Raw genomic sequence first — 12,036 nt, 5'->3', positions numbered from 1 at the left:
GCCCCGTTCCGCGCGGGATCCGCAGGCCCCGCCCCCGGTCCCGCCCCCTGCCGCACGCGGGACTCCGCGCGGCTCCCGCGCCCCGGCGGCCCCGCCCCGGCCCGCGCGCGGCCCCACGTGCGCGGTCGGGAGGCGGCTCCGCGCCGCCGCCGCGCGTTTAAATGTCCCGCCGGGCGCGGCCCGCGCCGCGCGCAGGGACGGGAGCGGCCGCGCCGTGAGGCAGCAGGCGCCCGGCGGAACCCGCCCGCCTCCCGCCCTGCCCCACCGGCCCGGCACCCGCCGACCACCCGCTCCCGGCCGGCGAGGGCCGGTGCGGCGGTGAGTGAGCGGCAGCGCGGGCGGGCAGGGGGCGGTGGGCGGCCGCGGGGCGGGGGGAGCCGGTGGGGCCGCTCTGGCCGCCCGTTGCGCGCCTCTGCCGGCCTTTGTGGGGGGGTCTGCGGCTCGGGCCCGCTCGGCCCCGTCCCGCGCTCGGCTCGGCTCGGCTCGGCCTGCCGGCCAAGACGGTGCCATGCGCCGGGAGAGGTGAGTGCGCCGGGCCCGCCCGGCCTGGGGCCCTGCAGGCCGGGCACCCCGGCAGCCTCCCCGGCCGGCGCTCGCTCAGCTTCCCCTCTCTCCGCAGCGACTGCGCGGACGACAAGGGTCCTGCCAAGGGGGACGCCCGTGCCGAGTACGCCATGCGAGCCCGCAAGAGGAAAGCTGATGTGGCCACGGTGAGTGCGGGCCCGGCCCGGTGCCCTTGGGCTCCACCGCCGGGCTGGGCCCCCGCGGCCTCGCCGCCTTTTGTTGGGGTGCGGGCCCCACGCGGTGGGCCGGGGGCTGGGTGGGCCTGCGGGGCTGTGCTCCTGCGGGAACGGGCGGGTGTCACTGCGGCCAACAGCTGCTGGGCCCGCGGTTTGTGCTCCGGAAATCATATGTCGCTTTCTGTAGTTCTTACAGGATCCTGATGAAGAAATTGCCAAAATGGAGATGACGAGAAAAAAGCCGTGCGCAAAACAGGTAATTGAATCGGTTTTATATGTAAATATTGTAATCTCACTTAACCCTGCGCTTACTTTGCAGTACCTCATTATTTATGGCAGCATGGTGAAACAGGTATGCTGCTGCCACATGCTGCATAGCAGTGGGCAAGGGGGACTCTTGGCCCTGGTTAATGATAGAGTGTGCAGAACAATTCAGTTCATATATGTAGTTTTGAAGCCTTTGTTAGATACAAGGCCTGTATTGATCTGAAGCATTATGTTAATGCTGAAATGAATTCAGCTGTCTTTGAGTTGAAGGCTGCACCTGTCAAGCCTTTAAACCTACATTTACCTCTCTGGAGAGGTGCAGCAGTACAGTCATGTGCTTATGTACCTTGTACATGTGCTCCTTAAGCATGCAGATAGGCACATCTCTTGAGGTGGTTCTTCTTGTAGTCATGTCTCTACTTCTCTGTCATCTGGGAAAGAGGAAAGCATCCCCTTTTCTCCTAGATCAGCTCTATTCCCATTGACAAGGGTAATTCCTGATTAGAATTTGGAAGGGTATACTTGATGCCCATGGTGTGGTAAAACAGGCTTTGTTTCTCTGCAGAACAAAGGAATTTTTCTATAAAGTCACTCTACCTGTGAAAATCAGTCCTACAGCGGAGGTTGGTAGTGACCATTGCTGACTTTCTCAGCAAGGCATGTAGAATGAACCAGCTGAAAAAGTTGAATGCTGTGTGGTGTGTGACATTGAAAGCATAATGCCTTTGTACCTTGCGTAGCCTGTGTTCTGGAATAGGTGCATTCCCCTTTTTTCCCTGGCATGTGCACTCCTGCTCAGTCCCTGTCACTGCACCCAGGGTGATGCTGAAGGTGCAGAAGTCAGGGGCAGGGTGTGCAGCCTGTCCTCATTTGGGAGGCCAGGCTGTGCATAATGTGGCACATCTAGCCCAAAGTGGCAGCTGGAAGTTCTAAGACTGAAGTGCTACCATAACAGATGGGCATCATTGTTTGGAATGGCCTCTGCTTGTTGCAACTGCGTACACTAGTTATCAGTCAACATATTAAGCAGGGCTCAAATGGTGAGCATTTAATGAGGGGATCTCTCCTTCCCTTCTGTCTTTCTTTTGCACAGTATATTAAACTAATTTCTCACTTCTGACAAGGAAGAGCTGCCTGTCCTTCACTGCAGCTTTCTCCTTCACCAGAAGATTCATTCTGTTTAAACTGAGCAAGGCCTTCTCGTGCATGTTTATTGCATAATAACAAGGATTTGTTAGAAAGTCTCAATGGAGACCCAATTTTACTGTCTTCCAGAAAGACAGTGGAAGGAAACTTAAAGTATCTTTTGCATATGTTGACCTTCAACTTTCAAAGCAGATAAAGACTTCCAATTTTGTCTTCTTGTTTGTGCTCTTGGCCTGGTAGCCATTCAGTGTTACTTCAGAATGGATAAGTAAACTAAAATTTAAAAAATTTAGGCAGTAGGCATCAAAAATCTTTCTTGGGAATTTTTCAGGGTCATTATAGGATACTGATGGAATTTGACCCTTTCATTCTATAAGCAATAAATAATATCACGCCTGTATATGTTTCCCTACATAGATCAGGTATTTTTGTTGTTACAAAGTAGCCAGATTGTTCCAGATCTGGTTAAAAAAGCTAACATTTGGCTGCACAGCAGCAGCTCTTCAGTCTATGGTGTGACACAAGCTATTCTGTGATATAAATTGCCATGGACCACTAATGAGAATATGTTTACAGTTCCAGCAGCAGTATAGAGGCTGGAATGATGGCCAGGGCAACACTTATTCTGTGGAGACACGGCAGTTCTAAAATGCAGGCAGCTATAAATCCACTGCAGCCTGTACCACATGACTTCTGCATTAAATAAATTGTTTACTGACACTAGTTTATCCACAAGGCAAAATATCAGAGTCACATCCCACTTTATGACATCTTCATAGTCAATTCATTAGTTTTCTTCTGTGGAACATAAGGCCTCAGTTCTTAATTAGGATGCCGTTACCCTTTATGTGATGAAGGGGTGGCTATATCATCAGGTCTGTGACAGCAGAGTATTGCATAAATTCTCTGTTTGATTTTGGAGAACTGGCACTGCTGTAATTCTGCTAGCAATTCTCATACTAATTCTGGCTGCTGTGTGGGGATGAATACACTTCTGAGGCTCCATGTACAACAAAATTCATCTAACTAGATTAGAATAATCTGTGTAATTGTGATGCAGGTTGCATGGTCACCTCCATATAAAGTGAAGAATGGAATCTGTAAGTTAGTTTCTTTAGCTGAAACTAGCTAATGTTTTCACATGTAAAGGTGGAGTAAACTCTCAGGAGGGAGTTTTGATCAATTTCTTACTGGATGTTTTCCAGACTCTGATTTTAGCATTGTCGAATTGTTCCACCTAAGTGTTTTGAAAATAGGCTCAATAAAGTTTCTTTTACTAATCTAGATTAACTTTTGAAGATTCAATTAAAAAAAAAAAAAACAAACCAGAGCCCACAAAAAAAGGAGTCTAAACTATACACAGGTTGAGAATTGACTTTGCTCTAATCTGGATTAGAACATTTAGACTCTTATTTCAAAGGAGTAGAAGCTCCTATGCTATCCCAAAAGGATTGGACCAACTGAATAGTGTGAGTTGCTCTTTTCTGTCTTGTTTGCTAAATCTGGAATTCCCTCTGATGGCAAAGAAAAATTCAGTACTTCAAAGTAATGCATCCTATGAGTGAAAAGTGGCTAGAATTACAGGTTCTTGCTATTTCTGATGGGCAGACTAAGGCTGTGGACTTGGAAGTGATACCATTGTCTGTGGTATAAGGGGCTGCTTTAAGGGTGACAAACAGGCTTGCTGCCCTGCCATTGATTTCCATGCTGAAAAACCTCTGATGTTGCTGTTTGCATGCAGTCCTGTGTCATTCTCTTTCTCCTGCTGCACGCCTTGCTTGTCAGTGGAAGCTCATTCTGGTGGCTCCTAGCTCACATTGAGGTGCACAAGTGTTTCAGCAGTTTGTATTTTTAGGTGCTCTTTGCTGAAGGCCCTGCCTGGCCTGTAACCAATAACCCCAGTGCTCTGTTTTGTGTCTGATCTATATCCTGAACGTTGTTCAAAAAGATTATTTTCTATGAATATTTGGTGTATGGGTGAATGGTGACATGCTGCAGGAAAATGAGGCCTGCTAATGTTTGAGCTTTATTAAGACCTCCACCTCTGAACTCCTGGGTTTTCTTTGTTTGGAGCTGGATGGGCTTGGGTGCTCTAATGGGTTTATCACCTACCTTCTCTCTTGGTACCTCTCCTAATGAGCCTTCTCAGGTGCTTTTTTTCTCCAGTCTCTCTTTTGTTCTCAGGTCTGAGATAGAGATCAGCATCTGATTAGTTGCTCCTGTACCTGGAACATTACTGTGGGAGTCACCAAGCTTTTTTGTTGGGCTCCACACAGATTTGAAGAGGCTGTTCTCCCCACTGATGTTTTTGCTTGTGTGCTGCCTCAGCTCCTGTTTGTGTCAGAAGTAAGCTCAGGACTGTAGTGTTTCCTCTGTTAGGCTGCACAGATTCTGGGTAGCATCTGTTGCTTTCTGACAGGTCTCTATTTTCGGATTCGCTCTGTGCAAGCCCAAAGGAAGTTCTTCATGGTTTCCTCATACCTTCCCCACCTTAAACTGTTCTTTTTTTCAGTAGTGGCTCCTATTTCATTACAGTTGCAGTGTGAGGTAATGCAGTTTCTTGGTAGTGTTTCTTGCTTTCGATTGAGTGTCTTGCATTTAAATACTCAAGAGCCTGATTGATATGCTCATTCTCTCCACCAAAATCTGTGCCAGAGTTATGGTGCTCCCTCAGCCACACTAATTAATTCCTGTCTCCTTCCCCATAGGCTGTTTTCCTTTGAGGCCCTGGCACATTAGTTTCATTCTTGTCTCTTGCTGAGCTGCGTACTTGTAGTGTTGCTCACATCTTTTTCCCCAGTGTCTTGTTAAGTGACATTATGTTGTCAAAAACTTTGTTTTCCCTTCTTTTCAAAACACCTAAGAGGCTCTTGAACTTTGATTTCTATTGCCTTATAGAAAATTGAGGCTGGTGAAATATCTTTAGTATTGTTGCCTGTGATGCGTCTGCTTTGAGAGCTTTGTGAGCAAGTCTCTCGTCCTTCAGAAGCTGCTGGTGTAGTAGGCACCTTTAAATAGATACTGTATAATCTACTGCTTTTCTGTTTGCTGATTAACTGATAAGACAGCACTTCTCCAAAGGCTGTTGGCAGCTGGGCTTGCTGTGCAGTTTGGAGAACAAAGTGTGACTAAAGTCTAGTTTTGAGGAAGGACAAAAATTAACTTTAAGCAATGCTGATGCGATGTTTTCATTTGAACTTTCAGTTTGTAAGGAGTCTGTAATTTTTAAGATAAGGATACTGTTCCCTTATTTTGCCTCCTCCCCACCCAAATTGAATCCTGGCATGGCTGGGTATGTAGCTATGCTTTATTTCCATGTAGAACTCCCAAGAAGAAAAAAGACTTGATCTATGTGTCAGTAATTCAAAGTGCAAAGCAGTCTTAGCTGTGAGAGAACTGTGAAATGTGGTTTTGGTTTCATCAAGTCAGTGGTTTCTGTTTGTGAAACTAGTGCAGGAAGGAGCCATTTTGCTGGAAAGTGATGTCATATGTAAGAAAGATGGCAAAAATCAGCTGTGGAAGCTTTTTTGCAAGAGGCAGAGTTTCACATAGTGTTTTACTTGATAGCACCTAATGATTCTTCTGAACTTGCTTTTAATTTATTTTTTGTTTATCATATTAGAAATCTATTAGGGAGTTCTGTCCTTTTAGTGGTGCAGAACTCATGAATTTGCAGCAAGATGGCTGACTTCATTATTAAACAGAAATGCCAAATTTTAATTTGCTTGGGCATGATGACTTGGTGCTGGCTTTGTATTCTGCTGCAAATCAAGTAGTGTTTTCCTGGGGCACTGTGTGAAGTATACAAGATCCTATTTAAGAGTTAGATGGTAGAAGAGTAAACCTAGATTTCTGGTCCAAATAAAGGTTGAAAGGACATGCCAGGTGAAGTTTTGGATAGCTGATGTTTGCAGACCATGGCAGAATTTGACATATAAAGTTATGAGCTTGATAGTTAAGTAGCAATTGCTTAACATGTGCTTGGCTATATTCTGAAAATTGGGTCATAAGTGCTTTGGGGTTTTTATCTAAACTCTGCTAAACGAATGAGTACAAAATCCTACAAACTATTTTGCTGTGCTCATCATCTGAGATGCTTTGCATGAAAGCATGGCTTCAAGGCATATTATCTACATATTCCTGACCAGAAATCCTGACCTCATATTTGGGTCTTTGTGTTCCATCTGCTTGTTCTTTACTTGAGGGCAAGTATATTTTTGGTCAAAACAAAACATAGTGTGAGAGTAGGAGGTTCTGACTTGGATATCCTTCCATGAAACACTTGTGGTCTTTCAAAGAGCAGGGTGGATGTTCTTCAGCTTTAGTTCCAAGCTTTCTCTGCCTTCTCTACCCTCTCTACTCAGCCCAGGTGAGGCCACATCTGTAGTGTTGTGTCCAGCTGTGGGCTCCCCAGTAAAAAAGAGGCTTGAGCATAGAAGAAAGAGTCCAGAAAGGTCGATCGAGGTAATTCAGGAACCTGAGCATCTTGCTGATAAGGAAAGGCTGAGGAAGCTGGGGCTGTTTAGCCTGGAGAAAGGTCTCTGGTGATTTGTGTCAGTTGTTTATAACTATTTGAAGGGAAGATGTAAAGAAGATGGAGCTAAACTCTTCTTAGTGGGATGGGACAAGGGGAGATGGACACAAACTGAAGCAGAAGAGGTTTCCTGTTAATATCTTGGAACAATTTTTACTGTGAGGGCAGGCAAACATGGCGCAAGTTGTCCAAAACAGTTCTGGCGTCTCCATCCTTGAAGATACTCTAAAGCCTTCTGGTCATGGTCCTGGGCAGGTGGCCCTTGGTGGCCCTGTGTGAGCAGGGAGCTTGATGGAAACACCTAGAGGTGCCTTCCAGCCTCTACTGCTCTGTGATTCTGTGCAGTTCAGAGATAGGACACTGGCAAGAAATTGTGACAGAAGTTATGAGTATTGTCTCTCTACAGCTAAAATGATTCCTTTAAAAAGCCCAGTGTGAAATGTGGTGTTTGGTTTGACAGAAGTCCTGGACTAACATCCACGAGCACGCCCACATGCTGATTCCCACTCCGGACAAAGACGACGATCCCGTCCGTGTCGATTACTCGCGCTTTATCCACCTGAGCGTTGTTCCCACCAGAGCTACCCCACTGCCAGCTCTAGGGTGAGTGTGCTGGGCTGCTGCTGCTCTGCCTTCCTCCTGTCTCGTGAGCCAAGACTGAACCTTGATCTCTTTTAGCTGGGCAAACAAGGATGATGTATGGAAAAACATGATAAACAAAGAAGAGACCTACGTGAGAGACAAATTCTACATGCAAAGGCACCCCCAGCTGCAGCCCAAGATGAGAACCATCCTTCTAGACTGGCTAATGGAGGTAAGCTTTTCTGTGCTTGTGAGTGTCTCAAGTGTGCTTTTGTTGAAGTGCACTAATAACTGTCATGAGTGCACTTCAGAAGCATGTTTAGCTCCAGATACTTGTCTTCATCTTAAATTTTGTCAATGAATGACACCAAACTTAAAGAATATATGATGTACTGAACTGATGATTTGCAGACTGTCAATACATTCTGTTACTCGTTGAGATTGATAGTGGGCAATAATCAATTTGTCCCTATCACAGGGTAAGCTTTTAAGATCACACTGCAGACAAAGGCTGAACAAATAATTAAAAGAGTCACTGTAAGAAGGAAGGTGGTTAGCTCTGAGATCAGATCCATCTCCCAGCCTTTTTATCTGTTTTTGTCATGTGGAATATGCTACAGCTCCTCTTGTGTCTGAATCTGTTTCACTCTTTAGGGGACTTGGTGGCATAGTCCCTGCTCTTAAAGTGCTTGTGAGAATTTTCTCTTTTGAGGCGTTGGAATGATGGATCTTTGCAAAAAATTAGGAACTGATATTCTGACATTGTTGGAACATGTGCTTGCATTTCCTAGAAGGGTTTTCACTGTGATGTTTTTTTTCTTGAAAGTTACTGTAATGACAATCATCTTGTGTCAAAGGAAACTGTTTAACTCTTGCAGTTAGTTAACATGTTACTTCACAATAGCAGTGAAGTAGAAAGCTAATATAAAATTTATGTCGATCTTATGGGGGTTTTTTGATACATATGTAGCATCTAATTTTGACTTTTTAACACTGTTCTTGACCTTTGTAATCTCTGTTGTTTCTCCAGGTTTGTGAAGCCTACAAACTTCATAGAGAAACTTTTTATTTAGCACAAGATTTCTTTGATCGTTTTATGGCCACACAACAGGATGTTGTAAAAACACTATTGCAGCTTATTGGTGTCACTTCTCTGTTCATAGCAGCAAAGCTTGAGGTAAGTGTCTGCAGCTCAACTTGCCATAAAAATGTGAATGGACACACAGCACAATTCTTGGATGCTGGAAATATTGTGGAAAGCTTTATGGAGTTCCTTGCTATGATTTTTTTCAAATGGAAGACAGAACAAAAATGTTTTTTGTTTTTTTTTTTGTTTTCAACATTCCTGGATTTTTTTTGAAGTGGGTAAAATTATACTGTGAAGTTATCTAGTTTTCTCATTAGAGAATTTGGTGTTAGAATAAATCTAAAGTTGTAATTGCAGTTGTTAAGTGAATTTTTGGCTGGCTGCTGTATACAGACACCACTTGTTGCAATTTCATTGCAATAGAGTACCTACTGCATGACAGTCTAGGCCATTATTTACTGGAACAATTTGAACTACTAAAATACACAGTGCTTTTTTAAGTTCTCAGTTGTTTAAAAGAACTGATATTCAGTCTGTTCTTAAGAGATAAAAGGCCTTTTCTTTAGGATGCTTAAAAAAATCTTGATGTCAGTTGTGATACAGTCACAGTGGTGCTGTAGTCAAACAATGTAGGTTTGTACTCATCCATGATGGACAAGAAATCTGTGTCTATTAAAGGCAGAGAACACAGGATTTAGAATGGGGGAGTAAGGAACTATCCCCCCTCCCCTTTCTGTTTTGGCAGGCTGAAGCAGTGGTTGTTCTCTTCATTTCTTTACTTTTTGTAAAAGTAACACATGAAACTAGTTGCATCCTATTCCACAGATTAAATACTTGATCCCTTATCTTTCAGGAGATTTATCCACCAAAGTTGCACCAGTTTGCCTATGTTACAGATGGAGCCTGTACAGAAGATGAAATCATCAGTATGGAATTGATCATTATGAAGGTAATATTTACAAGTGGAATTAGTTTTTAGAAATGTATAGCATAATCAGACTAAAAGCAGAGCTTCTCAGTTAATCTTAGGTGCTAATAAGAGGCACAATTTATCTTACTAATTAGAAAGCAGTGTTTTCTTTAGGTAACAAGTGATCTAAAGCATCCACCTTTAATCCACACAATAAGTGTGTATTAAAAAAATCTGTTCCCTGACTGTATCCATAGGAAGAGCTACTAGAGAGTATTTGATCTGCATGTTCTAAAGATGCCTTAACCAGCTGGGATTAGAACTTGGGATTGTTTAACCATCTTGCATGGTTTAAGTTAGGAACTTAAATTGGCACTGAAATTTTGTGTCTGTTCTTTCAGGCTCTTAATTGGAACTTAAATCCACTGACAGTTGTATCGTGGCTAAACATTTACCTGCAAGTTGCATATTTAAATGATCTTTATGAAGTAATGCTGCCACAATATCCACAGCAGATATTTGTACAAATAACAGAGGTGAGACTCATTTCCTTCAAATGCTGTTTTACCTGGAAAAGTGGTTTTCTGTCAGGCTTACTCAACATCTGTTGTCTTTCAGCTCTTGGATCTCTGTGTGCTGGATATTGGCTGCTTGGAATATACCTATGGAATACTTGCAGCTTCTGCTTTGTATCACTTCTCCTCATCTGAGCTGATGCAGAAAGTTTCAGGTATTGACATTTATAAACTTAAATCTTGTGTGTTGACAAATATTATGTCTTGGTTCAGGCAGATAAGTGTGCCTTGTGTTGCAGGTTATGAGTTCTGTGAGATAGAGGACTGTGTGAAATGGATGGTCCCGTTTGCCATGGCTCTGAGGGAAGTAGGAAGCTCCAAACTCAAACACTTTAGCGGGATAGCTCCTGAAGATTTGCACAATATACAGACACACATCAACAGCTTTGATTTGCTGGTATGTATGTGCAAATGAAGCCAAAAAGCTGTCTGTGGAATCTCTGAAGTGTTGTTTCTTTGGCTTGAACATACAGTCAACTTAAGAGAAGCATGAGCAGATTGAGACTGAGGGTATTTAGGTGATAAAAGATATAAGGTTGTAGTCCAGGTACAAAATTCTTGAGACAAGGACTTTTCTTGGGACTGACTTGTTCAGTATTTTGTTTAAAGATTTAAGAAGATGTGCCTTCAGCCTCTTGTATCAAAAGCATATAATTACCCTAGAAATCAGAAGCATTTCTCTGCCCTTTGGGGTACTTCAAATACCATGTGTTAGACCTTTCTCTCTAGGAAATACCACTGATACAGTCTTGTCTGATCTGGAGAAAAACAAAGATTGATCACTTGAGACTGATGTGGTGGGATTGTTACGTGACAGTGGTCACTGACAAGCAGTGGAGCAAGAGTGGTTTTTAGTGTGAGAAACTTGCAGAGGATCAAAATCTTGTTCAAAGAATTGTGGTTTAAGTTATTTGGGTTAGTTTTTCTCTTTAGGTTATTGAATTCTAAGTAGAAGTTAAAGTTCCTCCTGCTCAATTGTTTCTCTGTTTTGCTTTCTTGAAGGTACAGGGGTGCTTGTGTGTTATGAATGCCTAATGCTAATCATCAGATTCCAAAAACTAATACTGATCTATGAGTTGTACTACAAGTAACTACTGTGAACCATGTGATTTATCAGTTACTGTAAGGAGAGTTAGATGTGGATATGCAATGCAGTTCCAGATTAACAGTATCAGATTATAAAACACTGAATTCTCTTGATCTGTTGCATCAACACACCAAAATAAAGATATTTTTTTCCCTCTTTTTCATGTGCTTTCAGGACAGAGCTCAAGCAAAACAAGCCATATTGGCTGAGCAAAATAGGACTTCACCTTTCCCCACTGGTGTCCTTACACCACCACAAAGTAGTAAGAAACTGTCTTCTGGACTGCAATCAATCTGACTTTAGGAACTGTTGGTGGACAGTTTTGCTCAAGTGCCTGTTCTGCTGGTTTTGGCTCCTGCTCCATTACAGAAATGCTGCCAGTGAAGTTCATAAGCTTTCATGGAATCTGAAAAGGAAACCTTACTTTCATCTGACAGAAGTTTTTCTATTTGAAATAGTTTTATTGAATGTTAAAATATTTTAAAGAAATGGATCAAGTACACCAGCCACTTGAAAGAACACTGAAGTGTGCTCCAGATGCTGCTACGGAGGGTGATGCTTGATCAACTGTTCAGAAAAAGGGCTTGAAGTTTAAATTAGTTACTGTGCCTGTTTGTCCTTTGGGTAATCTGCAGATTTCTCTCCCTTGTTGACAAATGGGCAAAAAGTGCTGTGGGAGACAACATTTCAAAGCCTCTTTTTTGAATGGTTGGCTTACAACTTGATGCCTTTTAAAAAACTCTTTATTGTAAAAGCTGCTATGTCTCTGTGTATTCATTTTTAATAAAAATGCTGTCTAAGACAGCTGGTTTTATGTATATTTCTATATTTCTTTTAACTATAATCAGTTAAGGTTTTTCAGACTGTGACCATTAATAAGTGTGGGAGTTGGGGATGAATAGTGTAGAAACTATGGCTTTATTTATTTACCACTATTGGCTTATCCATGGAAGCTTTTTATTTGGATACTAAGGTAAAATTGTCATGTTGGGCTACTTGGATTTCCTCTAGCCAGGTGCAGGAGGCTGGGGAGGGGATAATAGACATGACAAGTACATGGGGAATTTACACTCTGTAATGATCAGCTTACTGGGATATTCTTGAATCA

At 43.1% G+C, this 12,036-nt stretch overlaps 1 protein-coding gene across 1 annotated transcript; it reads left to right on the top strand.

Annotated features, from left to right (window-relative positions):
- The first annotated feature begins 243 nt into the window (after positions 1-243).
- CCNE1 (cyclin E1) lies at positions 244-11,686 on the top strand. The gene is made up of 11 exons (XM_058034101.1): positions 244-318; positions 620-710; positions 928-996; positions 7,148-7,290; positions 7,366-7,501; positions 8,300-8,446; positions 9,210-9,305; positions 9,668-9,802; positions 9,885-9,996; positions 10,081-10,238; positions 11,103-11,686. Exons 2-11 carry the CDS (start codon positions 675-677, stop codon positions 11,223-11,225), a joined length of 1,155 nt encoding a protein of 384 aa, XP_057890084.1. The 5' UTR covers positions 244-318; positions 620-674; the 3' UTR covers positions 11,226-11,686.
- The last annotated feature ends 350 nt before the right edge of the window (positions 11,687-12,036 follow it).

This window comes from Melospiza georgiana, chromosome 14 (genome assembly GCF_028018845.1).
Source record: "Melospiza georgiana isolate bMelGeo1 chromosome 14, bMelGeo1.pri, whole genome shotgun sequence".
NCBI lineage: Eukaryota > Metazoa > Chordata > Aves > Passeriformes > Passerellidae > Melospiza > Melospiza georgiana.
The sequence above is the reverse complement of the archived record's forward strand: the minus strand, read 5'-3'. Positions and strand labels throughout refer to the sequence as shown.